This window comes from Gallinula chloropus (genome assembly GCF_964237585.1).
Source record: "Gallinula chloropus genome assembly, chromosome: 2".
Taxonomy (NCBI): domain Eukaryota; kingdom Metazoa; phylum Chordata; class Aves; order Gruiformes; family Rallidae; genus Gallinula; species Gallinula chloropus.
In genome coordinates, this window is record NC_140086.1 from 54,817,985 (window position 1) to 54,843,932 (window position 25,948).

Genomic DNA, 25,948 nt, shown 5'->3' on the forward strand with positions numbered 1-25,948 from the left:
CATCGGAAGAGGTGTTTGTTCGGGGTGGAAGCTGTTAAACTACATGACAGACTCAGTAATGAAGACGGAAATGGCTCTACATTAGCTTCTGCGGTATATGAACCAATGTGTCCCTAACTTACTACTGGTTATTACTGCGATGGTTGTCTTTATTCACAAATCACACTGTCACTGCTGAGGGGTTTCTTACAGCTTTCTTTAACCTTAGGCATGCCTCTCTTCTTGCTATTAATTCCTCCCATTTCAGGGTGCCACTGAACAGGGTTTTTTGACATCAGATATGTACGTGCTTCCTTTTTGGCTGCTTCTTCCTTACCTGTGTTGTAGGACTCGGTATTGCTTTGGTTTTGCCTGGTATTCCAGTTATTTCTTACTTTGGAATAGACTGGAGGTCATCCCCAGAACTTGCAGGTGGAACTTTCTTTGTCCCATGCTGCTTTTCTTCCCAACAAGGTAACAGTTCTCCAGTGAATGGGACATGACCGCACTGGTTTGTAACTGTTCTGTTCTGTGCTTGAGTAGAAAAGGCAGACAGATGCCTGCACTAGTATACTCTGCCTTGTGTGTACCAACGAAAATTATGCTAATGATCTTGACTTTATTATTTTCTCCCCATCATTCTGCTCCTTCCCAGCCCCTCCATAAGCCTGGCATCTCCAGAACTCCAAGCCAGAGTATTTAAAATACTATGTATGTTCTCTTCATTTTATAGCAAGGTGTTCTTCCTAACTCTTGAAATTTTTAATGCAAATAAAAAGATGATGAGAAGCGCTTAGTGCCTATTTCAAAGACTTAAGATATAGTATGAGATTAAATGACTTTATAAGTAGGGCTACAAGTTCAGCAAAACACCTAGCAGATACATGAATCATTGCCATAATTTCTATCCAAGGTAAAAAACCTCTCCAGGTTTCCAGAGGTTCTCCAGATTTCCTAGTGCTCTGTTTTCTCCAGATGTTGCTGAGGATGTAGTTCCCTCTAAGTCAGTTTATAGTCTCTTCGGTGGTTTGAAAGATGAAGGGAAGGAAGAAGGGGAATTTTCATGTATTTTGTGAGCACTACCAAGATGTTAGAGAATATTAACTCTTCTCAATTGCTCTTGAATTTAATGTAAAAAATAAGAAATAGATTGAGAAGGGTTTGGGTGTGGGTTTTTTTTTCCTTGTAAAAATCTCTATGTAGTAATCACAGGCTTGCTCCTGTCAGAATGATACAAAACCATTCCAGTATGTTAACTTCAGAGTAACTACTTTGAGTAAGTTATACTGAGTATGATGACTCCATAAAATTCAATAATGTCTTTGCTTACTTTATGTTTAATTGTATCTTCAGGTAGATGTCACTGCTTAGTATTTGATAATGTGACTGCATGATTTGTAACTTCAGTAACATCTTCCAGTATTACCTGGCAGCTCCAACCAGCATTTAGGTTTAGTCATTATAAACAGGATTTATGGAGAGCTATGTGATTTGAAGAAAAGGCTCAGTTATCAAACATTAAAATACCAAAAGCTGAAATCTTTCTTGAAAGGTAAAATAATAACATTTTGCTTGAATGCCCATTAGTTACACATGCAGAGTGCAATTCTGGTTTGCAGCAAAATAATTCCAAATAGGACAATAATAATATTTTTCCAGCATGGTCTCATTACTTGAATGAAATACACTTGTTAACTTACAGAGATGGAATAAATACAGGATAATCACACAGATCTGTGGTGGTTCTAATCTAGACTGACAGTCGTCTTGGTTATGAAAGCAGCTCTAGAAATTCAGAGGTAGATCCGACTGTCTTAATTATTGGAGTGATATGAACTCTGTGAAGCAATTTTGTTGAGGTATTAATTACTATTTGATTTGGATTCTATACATCTTTTAAACAAAATTACTTCTGGCACTGCTGATGTTATTTGAGATCCCACTGGAATGCCTCTAATCACAATTTTATAAATGTGCATACTTGAAAGTGGGGTAATGCAAACCCTTTCTTTCATTAAGTGCCTGAAAAGCTGCTTAATCTACCTGCATGGACAGAGGGTGACTGACCGATAGTTCCTTTTAAGTCTCTTCTGGCAAAATTGTTGAAACCTACCTGGAGAGTGACTAATGCAGTTGTAATGCTGTGTATAATATCCCAGAACTCCACTCCCTTTGAATTGCTGCTGCATTTTTGTTAAAAGTATTTCTGAAGGGTTTAATACATATTTTGTTGCTGCTAAATTGCTGTTCATTTAGAAGACTTAAGAGTTAGTTCATTGCCTAAAAGAGACGGTAAGTCTAACTTAAATAAACATCAACCTATTTCTTTTCATTCTAGCTTGCCTAAAATGGTAAAATAATGTGCACTGTAAAGTGCTTTAAGCTGTCTCTGTATCCCTATAATATGCTGATATTAGGAATATGGATTTTCAAGCTGTATATATCAGGTTAAATTAAGATGATTCTTCTAAATCTGGCTATAAATTAAATAACTCCTTGTTTAATAGAAAATGTATTCTTACAAGAGATTTACCGGTTATATATTTTCATCGGTTGGTTTAAATAACATTTTTAGGATATGTGCCTTTCTTTTTATAAAAGCTTTCTCTGAGCATTTGAAAACGTACGGGCTGCTCAGCAGCCAGTGCAATCTGATATTTTCATTTTTGGATCTCAACGTCTGGCAGCCTTTGTTTCCTGGTCAAAATTCTTCTGCTCTTAAGAAGGTTTGATAGCTCTGCCCTGGGGACGTGGCCTTTGTAGTCCAAGCAGGTCTAGCATTAAATGATTACGGCAGTTTCCTCTTTCCAAAGAATGAAGTGTCCTGTTCACACAGGTCCCAGAGGCAGAGAGAGCTGGCAGACTTAATCTGTACTAAAGCCGCCATCTTTCACTTGGCAAAACTGGGCTAAAGTAAAGAAAAAAAGAAAGAGAACTGTCTTTATTTTTTAACAGTATTTCAAACAAACAAACAAATTCCCCACCCATAAAGCAGAAGGATACTATAAAGTTGCTCTGACAAACTTTTTCAGTGGGTTTTAATATAGAATACCTCAGTGTTACATTGAACTTTATAGAGTTTTTTGAAACGGAGTTAGTAAATTACAGTCTTGTTCCCCCCCCCCTTTAATTTTCAATAAGATATGATACAGCTGTGAAGACTCAGGCTTCCACATAAAAACTGGGGGTTGGTTTTAATGGCTATAATTAGTAAAGCATTAGATTGTATGTGATCTCTTATTATTGAGACTTCCAATTGTTGCATTAGTGAGTGTTAAAAACTTATTTTTATGAATGCAACTACTACTGCTAGTAATAATAATAAGCAGGATGTACTAATATGTTTGATAAACAGATGTTCATTTGAGATAAGTAAATTGTTCCTAGCCATTCTAAATGAAATAGCTGTTGATAATCCTCACTGAGCGCTTGTCATTTGTCATCCAGTGTACTTAAAGGGGCCTGTTAAATATGGAAAACAAGTATTATTGACATCCTCCAAATTTTGGATATTTAACTAATCTATGAAATTGATTGCTGCCGTACCTGTGCAGCTTCCTGAAGACACTGTGAGATAAGTCAGAGAGCAAACCATGAATCCCAAAGGGAGCAAAGCTGGCCATATGATACAGCTGAAACAGAAGCCGTTTTGTATTCGCATATCAAATTATAAATAGCATCTTTTTCAGAGTAAAAAAAGTAGTCTTTTGCCATTTGTACCTACTGAAATAAGTGTTTGAGGGAGGCTGTAGGTGTGGGTTGTTTAGGTTTGTTTGGGGGGGGCGAGGTTGGGGAGGGAGTGTTTTTTTTTTACTATGCCATTTCTTTTTTTTTTTAAATCCAGTTCTCCAATGTTTGTGGATTGACTTGTGCTTGAATTCATTACCTTCATTACCATTCTTTTATGCTCGGGCTTAAATCAATTAGGCGTCTCTCCTACTCATTTGCTGTTGTCCCAGAAGAGAGGGAAGACTGGCTCTCTTGAGCTGTATTTTTTTTTCCTTGTGGAAAGTAAAGCAATTAAGTTTCTTAGTCTTTGTTCCAGACACTATGTTTTCCTTGAAAATATTTTTCCCTAAGAGCCTAAAGAAAAAAAAATCTATTGGCTTTTTTTTTCTCCTTTGAGTTCTAGCAGGAAATGTCATGCCATGATTTCTGTGGGATGCTCTGAGTTCTAACATATAATTAGACAATCTATAGTTTGCCTCTGTGAGTTTGTAATGTTTAAGAGAAGTCAGTCAAGATAATCTTTATTAATAATATTCTCACATATATTTTACAGGTGTGTTATAATAATAATAATAATAAAGGCTTTCTCTTCTGGAGCTCCTCGATGAATTTTGAAGCCACTGTTAATAACCTGTTTCACATCTGGATTTCGATGGGGGGCAGAAAGGCTGAAATCCTCTGTAGAGCCAAGCTGAGTTGCATTTAAAGCTCATGTAGCTTGTTCTTTGGAGCAAAATGATGTTTGCCACTGAAATGCACCTCAGTGTCTCTCTTTTCCAGTCGAAGTTATTGACACGTGAATGGATGGCATGTGTTGCTTGGCCATATAGTCGATTATTTGATCAAACCAAGACTTCCTGTTTTAGAACACCAGTTAACACATTTGAAATGAGGCAAGATTAGTGTGTTTCAGAATAAGCAGAAGGTGAAAAAGATTATGAGCCCCCCGTGGAATAATAATTTGTTATAAATGCTGCAATGCATTGATCAGTTCCAATTTTCATTCTACATATGCACAGAAACAGATGGGAAGTATGTCCTGTGGGGCCGGGTATTTGAGCAGTTCCCTTCATGGACTGCTGGCAGTTTCTAGGACAACCCAGGCTGTGTTGTTGAGGATTTCTACTGGCCTGTGGGATGTCTGAGGTGGCCAGCATGGTTGGAGACAGTCCTCTGTGTGAGGTTAGCGTGGACTGTGCATGCGTCATACCTTTCCGTGGTCTCCTCTTCACGGACTGCAGATTAAGGCAGAAATTATACTGCATCATGTCATTGCCTGGTCCTTTCCCTTCACCTCCTTCTCCCTTCACCAGCATCCTGTAGCTTTTGTTGACAGCAAGAAAGAAGTCTTAAAACTTTTACCCAGTTCTTCAGTTGTGTTACAACGCAGGAGAGTCATGGGAAATGCTGGATGCAGGTGCCCCAAGTGGAAGGGTAGGTGTGCTGTGTGGCCTGGAGTGTGCAGGACCTTGTTCACACTCCAAATGAGCTTGAGCTAGTTTCGGTACTAGAATTAATCACAGTGTGTGGAGGTACGTTGTTCCCAAGAGAATAACTTACCCTATTTATTGGCAGGGTAGAATAGCCAGTGTTGTAAGCTTCCTTACACTGCAACTAGAAAAAAGGAAATGGGTGGATGGAATGCAAGCACTGGGCCTGGCTGTGCACAGAGACCTTAAAGGAAGCCTGAAAGCTTCAGAAACATGCTTTAGAGCCACGTGGTTTGTGACTAGTCAACAACTCTGATAATTAGGATTAATCAGTTATTGTCTGAGGTAAAAAATGACGTTGCTTTTAAGAAAGATACATTTTCCAGTATTGTAATTAACAAGCTCTGATTCCTTCCTGCTATCTGCAGCCATTCTTGGCAAAACTAGTAAAAACTAGTAGTTTTGAAATAGTAGTTTAAAATGTTTCTTTCCAAGTTTTGCTTTCAGTAGCTGCTGTGCCATGTCAGAGAAACTGGTTTGTCAGCAGCTCAGAACTGTAGGAATTTTAAGGAGCTGGCGGCTACCTGAAGGAATACTCATGTAGTAATTTAAGACTACTAATACTAAGGCCTGATATAACATTTGTTTTCAGGGAAATTACAAGCATCACCCATGTTTATTTTTGAAGGGAAATTACCTTACTGTGCATAGAAATCAGTATTTACTGTTAATTATGCTGCTTTTTTGGCATTAATGGCACGATTAACTCTGCCTTGCTTTTGTGATTTATGGATGAGTTTAATTTTATGTGGCTGGTATTTGAAACATTTTATAACTGGTATTTTAAGGCCACTTTTTATATGGTGGCAAGTAAAGGCCATAATGAACTGAGGTCGGTATTTCCTGCATAGGTCTTAACTTCTGCCAGACAAAGTCTATGGCAGAAGAACAGACATCACCTGCTGTGTTGATGCTTTATAAAAGATTGGTAGCACAGGACTCGTGCCATGCTGAAGCTCCTCAAGGCAACAAAACACCTACTAAAAATAACCAGTAGCATTATGTAGCATCAGACTGCAGCATCAGCGTATGCCACACAAGAGTTTCTTTTGGGAGGTGCTTGTTGGGGTTCTCCAGTTTCCTGTGATGTTTTGATAATGACCATAGTCTTCACTTCATCCAAATGCATATGTTTCTGTAAAAAGAGCATCTCTTGTTTGAGTAAATGTTGTCACTGGATTTTGTATAGTTTTTTTGGTGGCTTTTTTAGCCAGCTCTAGTGATTTGTTGATTTTACAGTTTAGGCGGGTTTCTGAATGTTCATAGTGCATGTGACCTATGTCATGGGCAGGCAGAGAATGAGTTCTGATGAGGATCTGCGAGCCAGGTCTCTCTGCCCTCATCTTTATGTCAGAGAGCATGGCAAGATGTCATCTCCATCCTCTTCTGTGTGCTACCCTCCTTTTTTCCTCCTCCAGCCATGCACTGGATCACATGATGGAGTAGGCTGGCAGAATGGGATTTATACTGGGCTTTATCTTCCTCGGTTGTTATGTGACTCATTTTCTTGTGCTGCTTACTCAATGTGTTGAATTGAGGGAGAGAGGCTGCACTGAGGCAGAAGCTGCCCCGTTCCTAGTGCCATACTGTGGAGGTGGGAGATGGAGACCACTTCAGCCTTGTTGGTCATTTGCCTGGTAAATCTGTGCTTAGTCTCTTCCACCGAGTCACTGATAAGCCTGTGCATAGGTGCTGCTGTGTGAGAACCATTCACTGACATTTCTGTGCAAGCTGTGCAAGATGCACACACCAAGTCACAGTTGTGGAGGGGAAAAGAAAGTGGACACTGAACATGCCAGCTTTCATGTTTCTTTAAAAGAAAAAAAACCTTTAAATATTTGTGTAAAGTAAGCCAAGCAAGTAAATGTTACATTGCTCTTAAATCTTTCTATTAGTTAATCTATAAAGAGTTGAAAGCAGTTGTTCCAGATGAGTGGTCGCCCACTGATGATGAATGGTTTAACTCACATGAGAAAGCAGTAAAGTCTCACACAGCGTAAACATCTGTAAAAGTAACATACAGATTTCTGCCTCTTATTTTCCCTCTCCTCTTGAGGAACATGAGAGAAATAAAATTGGTTTTCAGTATTTTTTTAAATTACCGACTAACAATATTCCTTGTTTCTTTGCCTAGGGTATTTATGTAAGGGATGCACCTCTGAAGGACATAAAAGTGTTCAACGTACGACGGTTTGTAGCTCTTTTTAGTGTGGTAAATGCCACGAAGCGGGATGCTGGCAACTATCGCTGCATGATTCGGACAGAAGGAGGAGTTGGTGTATCAAACTACGCAGAACTGATAGTCAAAGGTACTTTCAATAAAAATACCAGTCTTTGCATGCTCAGGGTATGGAATAAGGACCTGCAATGGCTAGTTCAGTAAGAGCCTGTAGCCTGCGAAAATTGAGAAGAGGTTCAATTAACAGACTCTGTTGATGCAATCTTAAGAGTGTATCCAGCTGCAATAGGAGAATAACCAAATGAGCCAGGGCAACTACTTATGTTGAGTGTTCTTTTAAGGAATTCCCCAAAATGCACTGTTTACAGCTATATGTTTTTAAGAGTATATTTGCAAGTTGTTTTTAAAGTATGAACACAATACTGGCTATTTACCACCTCCATGGAGTCTGCATTCTAAAAATATATTTACTGCAAAATATGAAAGATTTACGTTAAAATGAATACATAAAATACACATATTCCAATGCAGGGAGGGATTTTTAAAGAACAGCAGGAATCACTTAAATGCAAATAGAATGCGTTACAGGTATGTCCATCCTTAGTATAGAAAACTACACAAAACCCATTTTTTTAACATTCATTACATTTAAATAACATTTTGATTGCTTCTTACTTTTATACTAGCGTTTTTGAGAAACAAAATTATATTTTTGTTCTTTCAGAGACAAAATCAGAATCTGTAGCACCTAAACTGCAGAGCCACATTATTGTGTTACGTGTTGTGCCTTTCCGGTCCGTTCTGTGCCTTAACAAACAAGAAGTGTGATGAAGGCCTAAAGACTTTTTTTCTTCATTCTGAAAATAATTTGATCTGTATTTGCTAGGAGTGAGCAAATGGCGTAAAACTAAATCCACCACAGATGTGGAATTTTCCTCTGGGAATTAGGAAGGACACACTTGCATCTATTATGTATCTTCTAATTTTAGAAACAGTATCCTTTGTTGGGTGGGACTTTTTTCTTTTGGGGATAGCAGTCAGATTATCATGGATGCTATCATTACAGCTGTTCTAATAGAATTAAAGAAATTTAGAGGCTAAGGAGTAACAGGAACAAGAAATGAAATTTTTTGTAGTATTTGTCACTCTACTTTCCAAATTCTGCTATAGGGTTTATCTTCTGGGTTAAGATACAAATTAACCATTCTTATGACTTAGTGATCTAATTAAAAAATCATTACCTATTGCAGGGTAAGAGCTTGTACAATTTTGGATGCAGACAGCAGACTGGATAAAGGGCTTTGTTATTAGTTGATCTGGGATTTGCTCTTTTCTTTCTCCTAACTCTTTTAACTATTTTGTATATTTATAAACCTATATGGGATTTGTCAGGATTTTTAAAATATGTGATCTTTTTCCCAAGGGCAATTTATATCTAGGGTAATTAGCAAGGTGTGGGATAACCGCTACATCTGAAAATGTAGCATGGGTGTTGTTTCAGAAGTCATGAGTATGAGAAGCTAACAGTAAAGGAGCAGTTTGAAGGGCAGGAGGCACAGTGGCATAAATAAAGAATCAGGCTAAGACATTAAAAAAGCAAAGTGATGTGTTTTAGAGAAAATGGGGAGAAGCATGACAAGATGAGGAGGAGGCTGTGAATTACCAGTGTTACAACATGACAAAACAAAATTGTAGTATGAAAACTTAGATGAGCTGTTTGAATGGACAGATGAAGAAAGAGGCAACTAGAGAAGGTAAGATGAAAATATAATTATAATGCATGGTGGAAAAAAATTGAGGTTGTTTCAGGCCAAGCATGAAAAGGAGATAAAAGGAGTGGCCAAAACTGGTAATTTATAGAAGTCAACAAAGACAGTAAAAAGGGTTGGAGTATGAACCTGAACAGGAATAGTGAAGCATCATTGAAGCCTAAGATCAGCAGAAACAAAGAAGAACAGAGACTGCTTGAAAGGGCTAAGTGGAGATTGACTGTATGGGTGACAGGAGGTACAGAAAGCCAAAGAAGTCAGATTTTTTTCCCCATTTCTTTGATTTAAGGTGTTTTAATTCAGTCACACTCCTTTTGCCGTGCAGCAGCTGAAATTACGAAGCGGTATCATTAAAGCATTTGTGCTTACTCAGATTCTTTCAGAAAATTTGCACTGGGCGCTGTGAACAAGTGTATGGCCTTCGGGTGTAATCCCATTAACTACTTGTAGAGTGGCAGAGTAATTATGGTAATCCCTGTTGCCTGTATTGGAGCTTTTATGAGACCACCTGCAGGTCATTCCTTCTGACCTAAAAAGAGGCATTTTAAACATGGTGCTGTAAAACCTTAGATGGCTATCCTGAAATTGCAGCATTAGGGGCTAATTAGTAAATATGCTTTCTTAGTGATGGTGTATAATTGAGAACATTTATTTCCTAATATTTTCAGCAGCTTTTCTGCAATGTTAGTTACCAGAAATCAAAGGTAATGGATTGATTTCAGTGCAGCCATATTATTTTTTTTAATCCATTACCATCAATAATTCATGAAAAAATGTACATTTACCCATACTGCATGTAATGCTCAGTGTACATGGGAATTACTGATGGGTTAATAATAGTATGTGTAGAAACAGTGGTGTAATTACTCCCCACTCTTTGTTGGAAACAATGAATCTAATTCTCTTCTCATTTACGCTGGTGTAACTAAACTGACTTAAGAGGAATTTCCCTGGAATTACATTGCTGGGATGACAGGAGAGTCAAACACAGCGTTTGTAAGTTGGAGAGAATTCCTTCTTCACAGTTACTGTGATTTCTTTCATTCTGGTTACTGAACTTGTAAATCAAGTTGCGAATGAGTAAATCCTACACTGGAGTTGGGATTTTTTTCAAAACATCTTTGCTTTTAAGTAGGGATATTCGCACAGAAGAGTGGATTACACCACTGTACAGTGTTAATTCTACTTCATTGTAGGTGCTGTTTTACTAAATGGGAACTTTTAAATACACTCTAGCTATTTTCTAATGTAAACCTCTTTAAGGTTTGTAGTAGTTCTGTGCCGTGATGTTGTGTGGTGATGGGTAACAGGTACCAGAAAGCTTTTGAAATCAGCTGAAAGGCCAATAGTGCCAGGTCCTGCAAACCAAACCTGAAATCACAAAGGAATAGGAACCAAATCTCTTAACAGGAGAGATACGTCAGAAACTGCCAAGTGTTCCTTCTTTCCCTTTCCTTTTTTTTTTTAATTTTTTACCTGAGCAGGTATGGTTATAGCAAGGTTTAATCTGTTGGGGGGGGGGAAGCAATTAAAGACCTGTCAGTTAATCTGATGTTATCTTATTAAGGAACTGTAAGCATGAATATTGTCTAGATAGTGATCACAAAGCCCATATGTGAACACTTAGTGTGGCCCTAAACAAGGAGGAAAAAAGGAGTTAGGGTAGGTTTTTTTGAAAACATGTTTGTGTTATCTTTTATGCCTTTTAGAGGATGGTAAAATAAAGTATTGATTGCTCTATTTAAATAAATCCTGAAGGGAAGGTTTTCAATTTACCCGAGTGTTTGTTCTGATAGGGAAGGCTGAAAAGACAAGTGCCTTGTCATTGTGTGTGCTCAAACTACACAGTATCCTCATCTAAGTTTGTCAGAGAATTGGATTGAAATGTCACTTTATCTAATGGGAGACATGAAATTGGCCTTGTCAGATCACCCACTTACTGTAAAAAACAGCAGTTCGTATCTAATAGGTGACATAAAAGTAATCAAACATTGAGCAAAAGGAAAATAGTAGGGTGGAATTGATTAAATGTATTTGGTGAAGTAAATTAGACTTCTCCATACAGTCCCAAGGTTGAATTTTTCTAATAGTGGGCAGATCCAACAGCGATTAGATTTAGGAGACCGGAATGAGCCTGTCTGAGCAGACATCAGATTATTACAGAGTTCAGACTGCTTATTGAGTTCAAACAAGGTAAACCTAGGTGTCAAACTGGTTAAAAGGAGTTTTGTTAGGTTTTTAAGTGAGGGCATAGAAAGGTAACCATCTGGAATGCTGGCAGCTGAAATGTCTGCATCTTTCCAAATGGAGGGTTTAACACCGGGAACAGAACCAAACCTCTTCTGGATCTCTAGAGGAAAGAGCTTATTCTGAAGGGCAAAATTGTGCTGAGATCAAGATGCAGTAAGAAAATATGAAAGGTTGCTCAGCTGTTGTGCCAGTTGTTCTCACACATTAAGTATATACAGGTACTTCGTGTCCCTTTTCTCTTTCTGCCAGCTAGCCTTTCATGCTGCATCCAGCAGTTGATCTGTTCCCTTTTTTACAGACAGTGGTGGTATTGGGACTTATTTTTATATTTGCCTCATGGTTCCTATCATGAAGTCCTGCTTTTGGATGCTCAGATTTTGGCAGACTGACTTCAGGCTGGTATTTTCCAGTGTGGGCATGTGCCTTACCTGAAGGTTTTGAGAAAACTCCAGCTGAGGTAGTTCAGCCATCTTAGCAAGTTTACCGTAGGAAAGTGCTGAAGGTTCTGGGCTTTGGAGCAGGAACTCTTATTTCTTTCAGGAGGGTAGTAGTTACATCAGGAATTCTGTTTTTCTGTTCCTGTGGAAATCTGATTTCAAGCATAGTCAATGTGCAAGCTGCTAAATAAAACCCGGCAGAACTCTCGTTCTGATACGTACAGTGGAGACTTCTGTGAGTTGAACTCTTCAAATTCCCCCCAGCTTCTCCATACAGTGAACAGGATTTAAATGCACACACCGATCCAGGCCCCTCTGGGACAGGCTGGATCCAGGCACAGGATTTGAAAGCTGTGTGCTCTTCATACACAGCCCCCCACCTCACTGAGCCCAGCTGGGGTAGAACAGTGAGGTGCAGGTTGTGGACGGTGAAGTAGCTGTACACTTGGATGAGGTTGCTGGTGTTGGGATGGAAAAGTACAGCGACCTGGGAGGTGGTTTGAAATGAGAGGGGGAGGTAGGTGAAAATTGGGGCCATGTAAGCACTGAAAACCAGGTTGAAAGACAACAAAGGATGGAAGATAAAAGTATATACATATATGTGTATGCAAAAATATGGATGTGTATACACGTATGTGTGTATGTAAGGGATATGAGGATGGGGGCTGAGGTCAGTGGAAAAGGGAACTGTCTGGAAAAGGGGACTGTTTAGTGCAGGAGGGGAGAGAAAAAGCAGGTGCTAGGTAGAAGCACGGTTAGAACAGCAGCAGACTGGAAGGCAGGGTGAGGAGCAGGCACAGACTGTAGATACAGCCTAGGATAAAAAAAAACCCAAACCTGGGGTGAGAATTTAGCAGTGTTTTTAGTATGGGAATGGTGACCGTAGTGTGGGGAGACAACAAAGACTGAGCAAAGCTGGGAATGGGAAGGGTAGGAGGGTTTGGACCACTTAACTAAGCAGGTGAGGATGGAGCAAGAGCAAGCGCAGACTGAGGCACTGCTGGCTTCAAAGAGAGTTGGTGAGTCAGGGGTGGGCAAGTCAGAGCAACTGGGTTTGGGAGGGATCATAGTTGGGGAAAAGAACAGTTTGTGCTTTGTTAGGGATGAGTGGTACTGCTATTCCTCCTCCTTTTCCTCCTCCTACTACAGGGATTAGTAGGGTATCTACTAATGTCCAGCTAACTAGACAGCACCTGCCTAGGCCTATCAGTGTATAGTATGAGGACACTTATTTTTCAGCAAAGTTTCTAAATCTATGAAATACAACAATGACAGTGATTTTTCAAGTAATTTTAAGAACATCTGGGTGCTGGGTTGGGTCAAGTTTTCACCCTAAACAATCTCAATAAAGGTAAATCTCAGGAGTGCAAAATTAGCTCACAGGAGATGCATCATACTGTTTAGAGGTGTTCTTTAATTAATTAAATGCTTTGGCAGGAATTATTTAAATACTCTTTTGAAAAATAAATTGCATGAGGAACCGTGGTGTTTCAAAATCATTGCCCTCTCTTTTGTTATCCCTTATTTGTTGCCTTTCATCAACAGTGAGATGCTACAACATGGCACTGCTCTCCGTTCTTTCCAAAGGGATGGAATCATTTGCATGCTCTATAATATACCTATATACGTGTATGTAAAAAAACAAAGAGGAAAATGGAAGAAAAAAAGTTACTAAAGCTGTTCAGTTATTACAAGATTATAAAATTACAATGATTTAATTAATTCTATAATAACGAAGGTGTTATTAATGTGGACATATTGTCGGGGATGGTATATACCTTATTTTTATCACTTCACCTGCTCATGTTGTGCTGAACAGTATCACATGGGGTATCCCACTGTCTTTCTAACTGTTACTATTTAATTAAAAAAAATTATCTTGCGGGATAAATGTTTCTTCCCCATTCCCCTGCAAATGTAACATGGTTCCATTCTCCCACCCTCTCACGTCAAAAGAAAAATTGAAAAATGTTACTATTGAAGTAGTAGAAAAAAATTTCATTTTTCAAGTTAGCTGTTCTGAGCCACAGAGAAGAAATATCTATTTTTTGGTGTTCTACAACTCACTTAAATCTCAGAGATTTACATTGTCTCCCCTGGCATCTCTTTGCGATGCCTTTCCCTTCCCTATTAAAATTTTGAAAGAACTGCAAAACATAAAGATGTTAGGACCTTGTAGAAAATATTTTGAAATTCTGTATAATTTAAGGCACAAAGTGCTGTAAATAAAGGAGTTGCCATTTCAAGTGTGTTTCTGGTTAATACAGAAGTGCATAAGAGTAAATATTTATATGCATGTACAGGCAAACCAGGAGCTGCTCCTTATAATACAGGCTTTATATTTTTCTCATATTTGCTCTAAATGATCCATTTACATTGGGTGATGTTAGAGCATTTGCCTAAAGGTGTCTGTCATCTGCAGACCTCTGGCTTTGCAAGGTGGCCACTATTTTCTTTCCAAAAAGGATTATACCCATCACCATTTGTCACAGAAATCAAGGAGAGGTCACCTGTCTGTCCAAAGTCTAAAAAGGATTAAATTTAAAATTATTCATAAACTCACCTTCATTCCTGAGTTAATATTCTATTTTAAAACCCTGTCTTTAAAGGCTTACACAGTGCTGAACAGCTTGTTTCGAGGGATCTACAAGGAAGATTTCTTTAGGCTAAACCATCGTACTGAACAGCCACTGCTACAACCTTATTTCTGCAATCAGTTGAAATTCCTTCATTGAATGTACACAGCTGTAAAATCACAGGTCTACTGTACCATGTTCATAAAGGTATTAGTGGGAAAATAATTTGCATGGCATTTATTTGAGAGTACCCCAGTGGCCACCAGTAAAACTTCTTGTAATGAAAGGTGGTGGTGCTGCAGTCTGGTGCTTACTTGATTAAGTGACTCAAACTCCTCAGTGTCTTCAAGGAAAAAAACAAAAAATTAAATCATTCTGCCTAAAGAAGGAATAACTCACTGAGAAAAATAATTTTCATACTTTGGCCGTGAAATCAGCTCATGATGTTTGGTAGTAACACCTTTCTATTAAAGTGCCTGCTTAACTCTGGGTCTCCTGTATTTAACCAGTGGCTTAATAACGAGCATCATATTTGGAATGAGAGGTTCATTTTATGTAACCCCGATGTGGGGTCAGAAGACTGCTGTCAGTATTAAGCCACGGTACCAGTATTAAACCGCAGTATACGCTGGCTTTGCTGAAATCATGCAGCCTGCATTAACCTTCTGCACTTTGGTCACAAAGGAATGAAAAATATGCCCCGGGGGATAAAAAGACAATAAAATACTGTCTAGTTCAAGTACTTGTAATACTTGGAATGAATTGGTGTAACCACTAACCTTAGTGACCTACTCCTGAGTTTGCATTTTGAATGGCACTTCAACAGCCTTTAGTAGCATTTGAAACTTGAAAGTAATTAACTGTTCTTTCAGCATGGCTAAGTAAATGCCTTAGGATGCTCTATAAAAGTTCCATTTCATGTCTTGGTTCACAAAACAGCCTAATGATTTAAATTGATACTAAATCATTTTGAGTAAGTCAGAACTGTTTCCAGACATGCTATCGTTGTATGAAGCCATAGTTTATATACTTCGGGAACAATAATTTCAATAAAACTGCAGTATGTGTCTAACTGAAAGATGACATCAGTTTGCCATATATTGCTACTGACATCTAACGGTGTTTTCCCTAGTGATTTTGAAATGTAAACAATATTCTTTTCTTTATGTACTGGAATCTACCACAGGATCTTAAGCCCTTTTTATGCCTTTTTCAGTCAGTAATAATTAGTAGACGTCTGTGGAGACGTTCTGCATTGTTGTCTGCTGTATTACGTTCTTCATGATAGTTGTCAATTAGTTTTGTTAGAGATGAAAATTTATAATGCTGATACCTGTGTTGGCTGTTTTATGTTGTATTTCAGATTGCACGCATTGAAGCTTATGTACAAGTGTACAGTGCTAATTAGAATCAGTATCTATCTGAGGCGTAGCTAATCTTCAATGTACTTAGTGCACTGAGAGTTGAGTGCTCCTTCTGTAAATGAAAAAAGGTAGCATAATGTAGGATAATTATATGTTTGTTAAAATAGCATTTCTACTATTTCTCAGGAAATATGAATACTTATTTTCAGAGTTCCTTTCTTCCTTGTGCTTCATTCTTTTATGTTCTTTGCTTTAACTTTGACTTTGAAGTCCTTGAGAAAATGATTAAATATATAAATTCAGCTTCTTTTCTGTTTGACTACCTATATCTCAACACATTGGGAAATGGTTAGCAGAAGAGGATAAATCTGAATCTACAGCTTAGGGAAGACAGATGTTCTGTATTCATTACGTATTCTGTGTAGCCTTAAGAAGGTGGCAGTGTTTGCTGATAGATATGTTAAGAATATTGGATCAAACAGTGCCGTATTACAGAGGCCTGGTTTCATTCTACACGAATATATTTAACCAGTGGGAGGGTGAATTTTATGCAGAGGTGATTCGTGAAACAGCACAGTAATTTCCTGGTTAATCAATAGGAAAAAAAATTAATTTCTTTCTTACGTTTCAAAAGAGATGACGTATCCAAACTATATCTGCAGTCTAATACAAAATGAGATGTCCATCATGTAATAAATAAAAGTGGTTTTAAAATTTTGCTCACTTTTAAAATCTTCGGAATGCAAACTATCAGGAGATCACGCACATGCTTACCCTGTGAGACAGAGTAGTGCTTCCATGTGGTAGTTAGTGAAAATCAGCCATTATGTGAAATAGAGTCATAGTAACAAACTCAAGAATTCCCCTTGCTCTCATTTAGACATCCTCTCTGTTTAACCAGGAGACACAACTTGAAAAAATACTGCATTTATTCTGCTTGCACAGAAGTCTGAAAATTTGAAGGCTGAGTGGTATGGTCTGTGAGGAATAACGAATAAAAAAAATTCTTTTTGTTTTCATGAAGAAATCAATGTTCTGGCTGTGACTGAGAATAGACTGCGAGATCAGTTTTAGCTTGAAAATGTTATTTTTGAGTAACATTTATATTTATACCCAGTAAGAACTGTGCTTTGATGAGAAAACCTGAGTTTATCTTTTTAAATTGGAAGTTAAAAGTTGTCATGCAGTGTCTAGCAAATAGAATTCCAGTTGCACCCAGTTTGAAGTTACAGGGCATAATGTTAAAATCTCCCAAGTTCAGAAACAGAAGAGTTTGCATATTGCAGTTTATTGGAAATAAGTTAATCTGCAGTGGTGATTTCTTCGTATCCATATTTTCCTTCAGCCTTTGACTGTAATACAGTCCCCAAGCCCTTTGTTGACTTGACTGCTTTAGAAACAGAAACAATGCCAGTATAATCATTGCTGCTTTTTGTAACTTCCTGTGCTCCAGAGCCACCGGTGCCCATCGCTCCACCTCAGCTCTCCTCAGTTGGGGCGACTTACTTGTGGATACAGTTGAATGCCAATTCCATCAATGGGGACGGACCCATCATTCAAAGGGAAGTTGAGTATCGAACTTCAAGCGGAAGCTGGTATGACATACAGCCTGTGGACTCCACCAGCTACAAGATTGGGCACCTGGACCCTGACACGGAATATGAAATCAGTGTATTACTTACAAGACCAGGTGAAGGAGGAACCGGATCTCCTGGCCCAGCTCTCAAAACAAGAACAAAATGTGCCGGTGAGTACTCAAAAGTGATTGGAAAGTTACAAGCATCTTTCTAGGGTTGAAACTTGTTATTCCACTAGCAGTTCTTATTGTCTGCCTTAAACCAGCAGGCTTGCTGGAATTAAGACTGAATGCTTCCAAGTATAAGCTATTTTCATTTGCCAGCTACAATGACCTTGAAACCAACTCTCAGTGCTAACTGCAGATTGTATATGAAGTCATACCTGTGCATGCCTTAAAGTGGTCAGTGTAGAGCGCTGTATGAATAGTTTTTACTATAAGGTGTGCACTGAGCTGTCTCCATTACATGACACCTCTATTGCCCATGTATGGGTTTCAGGTTAGTACTTTTTTTTTTTTTGTTCTTTTTTTGGCTATTATCCCAGGCTTGGTAAGAATCTTGTTTGTTTTGGATAAAGTTGGGGTTTGGTGGTTTTTGGGTTTTTTTCTTTGTTCAGTATCGGGTATATCAAACCTATAGATTATATGGAAAAGAGATCCTGTGTCACAGCGAGAGTATACACTGTTAAGTCTCAATCAGTAGATGAGGTTTAGCAGAGGACAGCTTTCTTGAGTGACTGACAGCATGTCTTTTCATTAAATGAGACTGTGATTTGTGGTGCTGTGTAGCAGCCTTGGCTCCTGTTTTGGATGTTATAATTAATAGCGCTGACCTCTGACTGTAGAAAGATACAAAGTAGACCTATTATATGAAAGCAATTGTACAGTAATTTTCAGGAAGAGTGGCACTGTTAATTTGGGATTCATCTGCTCAGAAAATAATAGAGTATACTGTGACCTGGAAATTTTTTTATCGTTAGTATTTTCCCCCCAATATTTTGAACCTTCTTCCTGCTGCTCTAAAGTTGGTGGAAGATAGGCAGAAGTGTACCTAGAAGAAATGGGACTAAGCAAATGTTGTTAGCTTATTGATCTTACTCTTTTAAAGAATGGCTTGGTGTCATTTGTCTTTTTAACAGGAAAAACTACATACTTCAGCAGAAATATTGTTGTATTTCCATTTCATATAAAGTAAAGTTACTTTCTGTAAAGTTACCTGCCCGCCTGTCAGTAGCTAAATAGCATTTCAGTAGAACGGATCGGTGTGATGTCAGACACAGAATGAAATGTAGTTGCTGTCAGAATCTCAGTGTTATGTTTTGAAGATGCAAGCTTATACAAGTGCTAAATCTTTGATATTCTTTGGGGGTTTTTTTCTTCCTCTTGTTACTGCAAAGAAGTATTTATTGAAAAAAAAACAACCCAAAATGCAGTACAGTTAAATTATATTTAAGAATTTTGTATTTATTTTTCTTTATTAGACAGAGATACCTTCAGGTTAGTCAAAAGTGAAGCATAAAGATCCCTTCAGGAGGGTTTCTGGGTCACTATGTCTTTCATAATAATGTAAAATGATCTGTCCAGACATAGTAGTTATGTATTTCATACACTAATACTTAACATATTATAAAATATATAAACATTTTTCTCATAGTTCTATCTGCTGTACCATAGGGTGCTGTGTAAGGGATGGGGTAAAGGGTGTGCTGGGTTGGCACCAGCCAGCAGCCAAGTACCCACACAGCTGCCCACCCAGTCACCTCTGCCGCAGCACAGGGAGAAGATAAAAGGAAGGAAGGAAGACTCGTGGGTTGAGATGAAGGCAGTTTAATAGGTGAAGCAAAAGCTGCACTCATAAGCAAAGTGCAGAATATCCATTTGGTCAGGTGGGGTCAGCTGTCCCTACTGTGTCCCCTCCCAGCCTCTCGTCTGCCTCCAGTCTCCTGGCTGTGGGGATGGAGTGGGAAAAAGAGAAAGTCTTGAGGCAATGCGAGCACTACTCAGCAGCATTCAAAACACTGGTGTGTTAGCAACCTTGTCTTAGCCACAGATCCAAAACCAGCACTATACAGGGTGCTACAAAGGAAATTAACTCCATTCCAGCCAGACTCGGTAGAGAGAGAAATGTGGAATTTAGTTGTATTTGTAACCATCAGATACTTTCTGGTCTTTTTGGTGGTACATGCTGCTGGGTATTTAAACATGCATTCAGCCTCATAAACCACTATGTCCTGGAAGAATTTTATTACTTGGTAATGTCTTGTAATACATCAGCATTATTTGTGTTTTCATTAAGCTAAACAGTAACCCTCTTAAATTAAAAGCAGAAAGTGTTGGATGACTGAAAAATTTAAATTGAATGATGACATTAAATCTTTCTCTACAAATTGGCTTTTTTATAGCAGAAGATCCTGCTTTGAAGGTGTAGTGGTTATTGGTTAACTGTTAGCAAGTGACATGCTAATAACTGGCCCAAGGGCTTAAAAAAAGATGCTGATAAACTAATGACGGCATAATTAAGCTGGGTAGGAGTAAAATAATGCCAGTCTCCAAAGCTTACCATAGAATTAATAAAACGGGAGTCTTTAAGAGAAGAGTCATTGCACCTTTTTAATTACTGTGATAATTGTATGCTGCTTGCCTGTTCCCTAGGGGTCTAGTGAACCACTCAGAGACCTGAAGCAGTATGCTAGACATTCAATAATCTTAATAGTTCTCCAAAGCATTTGAAATATGTTTTCATTTTAGCAAAATGAGATTTCAGAGGCTTTAATAGACAAGTCCTATCTGTAACTCTAGTAAATAAAAACTTCTATAATTAGAATGCAAAGAAAAAAATAAAAACCTCTCCAGATTTGACTGCATCACCCTCAGTGGAGCACTTGAATACTTTCTGAAGTGCTTTGTTTCCTTTTGATAAAGTGTTGAGTTCTCTTCCAGTGTAGTGTTCAGGAAGACTGAGGAATTGCATTCGAGTCTGGATTAAATTTACCCTAGAACATAGAGTTCAGGTTTGAAAAAGAGGGGTTTAATGGAATTTGGCTATTGAGAATTGCATTTGAGTCAGATGTAGAAAAAGGGATTTCTGTTGTTTCAAAGCCTGAATTTGAGGCCTCTTTGGGTTGTCTGGAACTTGAATCACCTGGTGCTGTGCTCAGAGCTTCCCACGGCTGTCTCACGTGGTGTTATGAACCTCCTCCTATATACATTTTCACTTTGGTACAGTTGTAAAATAAGAATTCCAAGGTAGTTGCTCACAATTAGAATTATTTATCAGAATGCTTCACACTTCAGGCACTGTTATCTGAAGAATAAGACTGTTAGCTCAGTGTGACGCTCAGAATGCCAACCACTGCTGGAGAGACCTCAACTGCCCTGCCACTGCTAGCAGCTAAAGAGCTGAACGGGTATTTGAACCAAAGAAATCACTTTGCGTGTAAGCACAGAACTAAAAGTAGCTCTGGCCATATGGGATATAAGTTTGAGGATCTGAGAATCAATAGCTCTGTACAAAATCCCAAGCTGTTATCCCTTAATGAAGTAGATTGGGAACCCTCGGGTGCCTGAAGAAGTCCAGAGTGAGATCTTCTCTAAATCAGACCTAAAGCCAGTAGAACTGTCCATAGTAATACCCAAGTAGGAATGTTGAAGGATTAATAAGATAGACTATGCTTTGTAGTTTCCTCTTACCAGTACCAATATTTTCATGGGTAGAATTACTTACTTCAGAGGTTGGCAAAATGTTTTATATTCGACATGCATTGCATGACACAAATCTTTATCTACTGTATGTCCCTATGCTCTGATGGTGAAGTCCCAGTTAAAACCGTCTCCTGGAAAATCCAGAACTGCTTAATGAGCTCCTGGGATTTATTTTTTTGCTATGGCCTATTATGAAATGGTATTTCTAATCAATGTTGATCCTTAAATCTGCTGGTGAACAGATACAGCTAAAGCCAGCTAACTTAGGAAGAAAAAATAAAATAATATCTCCTCTTTTGCTAAGGGAGGGGGATTTGAAGGCCTTCTAGGGAAAATCATTGCTTTTTCTCATCATGTTTCTTTTTTCAGTGTGACATTTGAAGTAATCCTAGAAAATTAGCATCTTTCCCTTTCCTGAACCAGAGAACTTTATTGGAATTTAAGAATTTAAATTAAATAAAAAGACTACCATGAAAGAAACTTCTGATGGACTATCCCCACATTTGGGGTTTTGGGATTTTTTTTACAATCAGAATCCTCCTTTGTAGTAGGACACAATCATTGCCTGGAAGTACTTGCAAGAACAATCATTGTAAGTTTAACCAATAGTTTTCCAGGTGGACAGATAATTCACATGTTCCTCATACAAGGCAGCAACAGGAATGTTTTGAGTAACATAGCTCATTTTGCTGTCTCTTCTGTCCCATCACCTGAGCTCGTCAGAAGGAAAGCTGTTAACTCCCAGTACAATTGAGATCTTGAATCACTGGAGCAGGTTAGCTGTAAACTGTTACTCTTAGAAGGCATGTTACATTCTGGAAGAACAGGGCAGAGGAAGTCCTTAAATCCTCACTCTTAAAGATTCACCTTCTTCATTGTATTCATTCACTGCTTTGGATTCAGCTGGGTAATTTCCCAAGGTGTCAAAATTACTTCACAGGTTCTGTGATGCCCACTGGCATTCACTGGCATTGTGAAAAAATCTACATGTGCCAGAACTCCCACTTGAGGGAATGAGTATCATCTTACCTCTGATCACCTGCTGCCAGATCCTGGGAATGATCAGATGGGGACCAAAGCAGCAACCCTGTTTTTACTTGGGAATGCTAACTAAATTCCCTGCTTTCTCCTTTTCATTGCTATAAGATGTGCATAAATTATAAGCATGTCAGGTCTGTAGCCATTGGAAAGTCTGTAGGGAAATACAGTATTCCCATAGGCAACAGAGGTTCACTCTTGAAATTGTAGCCTGATCCAAAGCCAAAGTAAAAAATTCTTCATCTTGCCCATCTATCCACTTCAGGCAGGTTCTACAATTCACATACTTTGCTGTCAGACACTGTCTAACTGCATCAGGTCGCAACAGACAAAAGCATCTGTAGGCAGGCAGTATGGGACAGTAACTGTCGTGAGCTCTGCATGCAAGGTCACCTTGCTCAGGGATGCCAGCTTGTGCTTCACCACTTTTCTCCTGCCCCATGACACGGAGCACTTGCCATTCCCACAGTCTGTAGCCCTTAGCATATGAAATTCTGAATACTCCATGATCGTTGCAGTTGGTCTTCCCCATTTTCCACCTTTCTATTTCTTTTGTCATTGTAGTTAGTCTCTCCCTTTGTTCATGCTGTAGCCTGTCTTATTTCCACGCTCTTCCCCATTCTATATCACTATCAGGAAAGATTAATTCCTTCCTAAGAACTTCTCTAGGTATCTGCCTTTCTCTGTCCTTGCAGGCTTCTTTGGATCGTTTGACCCTTTTGTCTTAAGAGAAGAGGAAGGATCTTTGTGTCACTGGGAATTAAGTGCTTCCTTCTTGTTGCTATACCTTGGGGGACTGCCTGTGAACAGTTCTGGTTTTTTCTTCAGGGGTGTATAATGAAATCTTAACGTTGCTTACTTTTATGATCATAAGAACATGTCAAATTGAAGCCGTACTGCAGGTTCTTTTCTACAGCTTTTTCTCAGAACTTGGCAATTTTCTCAGAAGTTCGAAGTAAGGTTGTGCAGCTGTGTTGTATCAGAGCTAGACCTCAGATCACAGACACCTGAACCCTGAGGAGGAGGGTTGCAGATGTTGCACCGTTTCCTTTTCCATGAAAAAAATTCAACTGTACTTCTGAAGTCACCTGAGGCTGTAATAAACTTTAGTAGGAAGTTGCATTGATTCAGCAGAACAGAAAGTCCACAGTGAGTTTACATTTCATGTGTGGTTTCGTTGTGAAAGTAAGTTACAGTTTTAATTGAAATTTGGAATGAAGAATACCTACTGTATCATCACTTTTCCTAATGCCTTTCTGATACACAAATCATTCCCGTATAAGGTCCATTTTCTTGTAAGGTTAAAAGCTAGTATTGGATTTTCTGCAGTGTTAGCAAGTGAATCACACCTTTTGGATGTGCAGAAGGTAAGACAACAGATTTTATTAGAATTTCAAGAAAATATTACCTGGTGGGAGGTATATATAAGTCTCTGTGTCATTTATCACTTAACATCCGATGAGGAAACAAAAAAAAAAATGCACAGTCTTGGAAAGGGCCCACAAGTGACATCCAGCTGTGATTACTGTATGAATGTCGCCCCTTGGCAGCCACTTTCTGGAAAAAACCATCCACATTGCTCCTTAGTGAGCTGATTTCTCTGGTGCTTTCTTACAAAACAGCCTCCCCTTTTTTTTTATTGGATATCTTAGCTCAAGGAAAAAAAACCACCAAAATGAATCATATTCCTCCCATTAAAAAATGTCTTTTAATCCGGTTGTCCTCAGATTTTTTTCTGAAGTTCCCCTCTGGGAATTCTTTAAATTCCTGAAAGAAAAAAAAATAAATTTAAAATGCAGCAAGTAGCAATGAATGCATCTGCAACCACTACCACCCCTGTCTTCAAGAAGGGCTTGAAGGAAGATCCAGGGAACAACAGGCTGGTCAACTTCATCACAGTCCTTGGGAAGGTGATGGAACAACTAGTCTTGGAAGCCAAACAAAGGTCAAAAACATGATCAGAAGTCCACATGGATTCACAATGGGGAATTCATGCTTGACTAACCTGACAGCCTTCTGCAGTGAAATGGTTTGGTAGGTGAGAGGAGAGCAGTGGAGATGTTCAGAAGTGGTCTGGACATAGTAATGACCAGCCTGCTCTAGTTGACACTGGGTGAGCAAGGGTGAAGTAGGGGTGGTTGTTCCAGATTTACCAGCCCCTCTCTACATCAGCCTTTCTGTGATTCTGAGTTTCTGTAGAACTCTGGGAATAGAAGCTGTCACCATGGTGTCTATCAAATTCTCCCAGGCTGCTTCCACAAGCAGGGCTGTATCATGACATCTCTACTGTATGTCTGAAGGAGAGCAGCAAAGCTGGTGAAAGCTCTAGAGAGCAAGTCTTTTGAGGAACAGCTGAGGGAACTGGGGTTGTTTAATCTGGAGAAGAGGAGCCTTAGTGGAGGCCTTAACGCTCTCTACAACTCCTGGATGGGGGTTGCAGTGAAAGTGGGTGTTGGTCTTGTCTCCTAACTAACAAGTGATAGGACAAGAGTAAATGGCCTCAGGTTGTGCCAGGGGAGGTTTAGATCGGGTAGTAGGAAAAAAATTCTTCGCCAAAAAGTTTGTCAAGCACTGGAACAGGCTGCCCAGAGAAGTGGTTGAATCACCATCCCTGGAGATACTTAAAAGATGCATAGATGTGGTGCTTAGGGACGTGGTGGTTGGACTTGGCAGTGCTAGGTTAACAGTTGGTCTTGATGATCTTAAAGGTCTTTTTCAACCAAAATGATTCTCTGGTTCTATTCTGTGATGCTTCTTCAGATTTGTGGTTACTAATGATACATGAAAAATAAGATGTGTATTTTATAAAGGGAGCTATTGCCCTTTCATCCCAAGTGTGTCTTTCCCTTGCAGGAAAAATCACGGGCTGGTTCTTCATCCAGTCAATCTTCAGCCTGTGCCCACACTTTTCCTGACATCAGCAACTAAATGAGCTGGTGCTATGTAGAAATTAGTAATCCCTGCACTTCTGTTTCTTCATTGGTCCCTAAATAGGTATTTTTGGTTTAGTTACAGCATCCCGAGGTCTCAGTGGAGAAAGAGTGTCTTCCCCTCCCAGCAGCTTAGGGGGGCTGTACTGACAGGAAGACTCCTGTGAAGATCTAGGTCTGTTGGTTTTCTCTCTGACAAATGTGCTGGAGTGTATTAGGAACATAGACACATTCTGGTGATGATAGGGACGTGGAGTATGAAATCTGACTGACAGATGGGGTTGTTTTGAGGAGTTCCTCATTACAGAGAGGAGAAACAGTTAGGATTCTTTCCTGACAATTATAGCTGCATTAATACTGGGGTGGAAAAGGAGCATTTGTTAAAAGAGCTGCCAGGTAGGACTGTCTTTGGTCCTGTGAAAAGCAGTCATATAAATGGAGGTTTATAAACTGGAGTTTATAAATGGAATGGAATTTCAAAATATTTGCAGAGGAAGAAAGTAACCTGCTCTTGGAGACAAACCGGCCCTTCACCGTCTTGTAACAAACCTGCAGGGAGGGAAGTTATTAATTTCACATGTACCAGGTGGGGGGAATGTAAGAAAAAAAAAAAAGACACTTGAGAAAAAGTAGGTAACAGGATTTTTCCTATGACATACCTCCATCTCCAGATTTGTTGCAGTCACTAATTATAAGGATAAGCTTAAAAGACACACACTCAAACAATTATTTTACCCAACTTTGATTCAGGAAAAATTTCTTGGTATGGAGTGAAGCTAAACCCAGCAAGTTGGGGTGAAGCTAAACCCAGCAAGTTGGGGTTGTACTGGTTGTAAGCAAAGGCCTGTTCTGTGAGCACCTTTACTGGGAGTGATAAATCAGATTTACTCGTGAAAAATACTGATAGGGCCTTCCTTACTATTACTACA

General features: G+C 39.0%; 1 protein-coding gene across 1 annotated transcript in view; it reads left to right on the top strand.

The window, feature by feature from the left end:
• PTPRM (protein tyrosine phosphatase receptor type M) overlaps positions 1 to 25,948 on the top strand; it is a gene marked incomplete at its 5' end in the record, with an annotated part of 481,602 nt that overhangs the window by 181,567 nt on the left and 274,087 nt on the right. The window contains 2 exons of the mRNA XM_084260019.1: positions 7,333 to 7,507; positions 17,227 to 17,520. Of these exons, the coding sequence (XP_084116145.1) occupies positions 7,333 to 7,507; positions 17,227 to 17,520 (469 nt within the window). The remainder of the gene's footprint in view (positions 1 to 7,332; positions 7,508 to 17,226; positions 17,521 to 25,948) is intronic.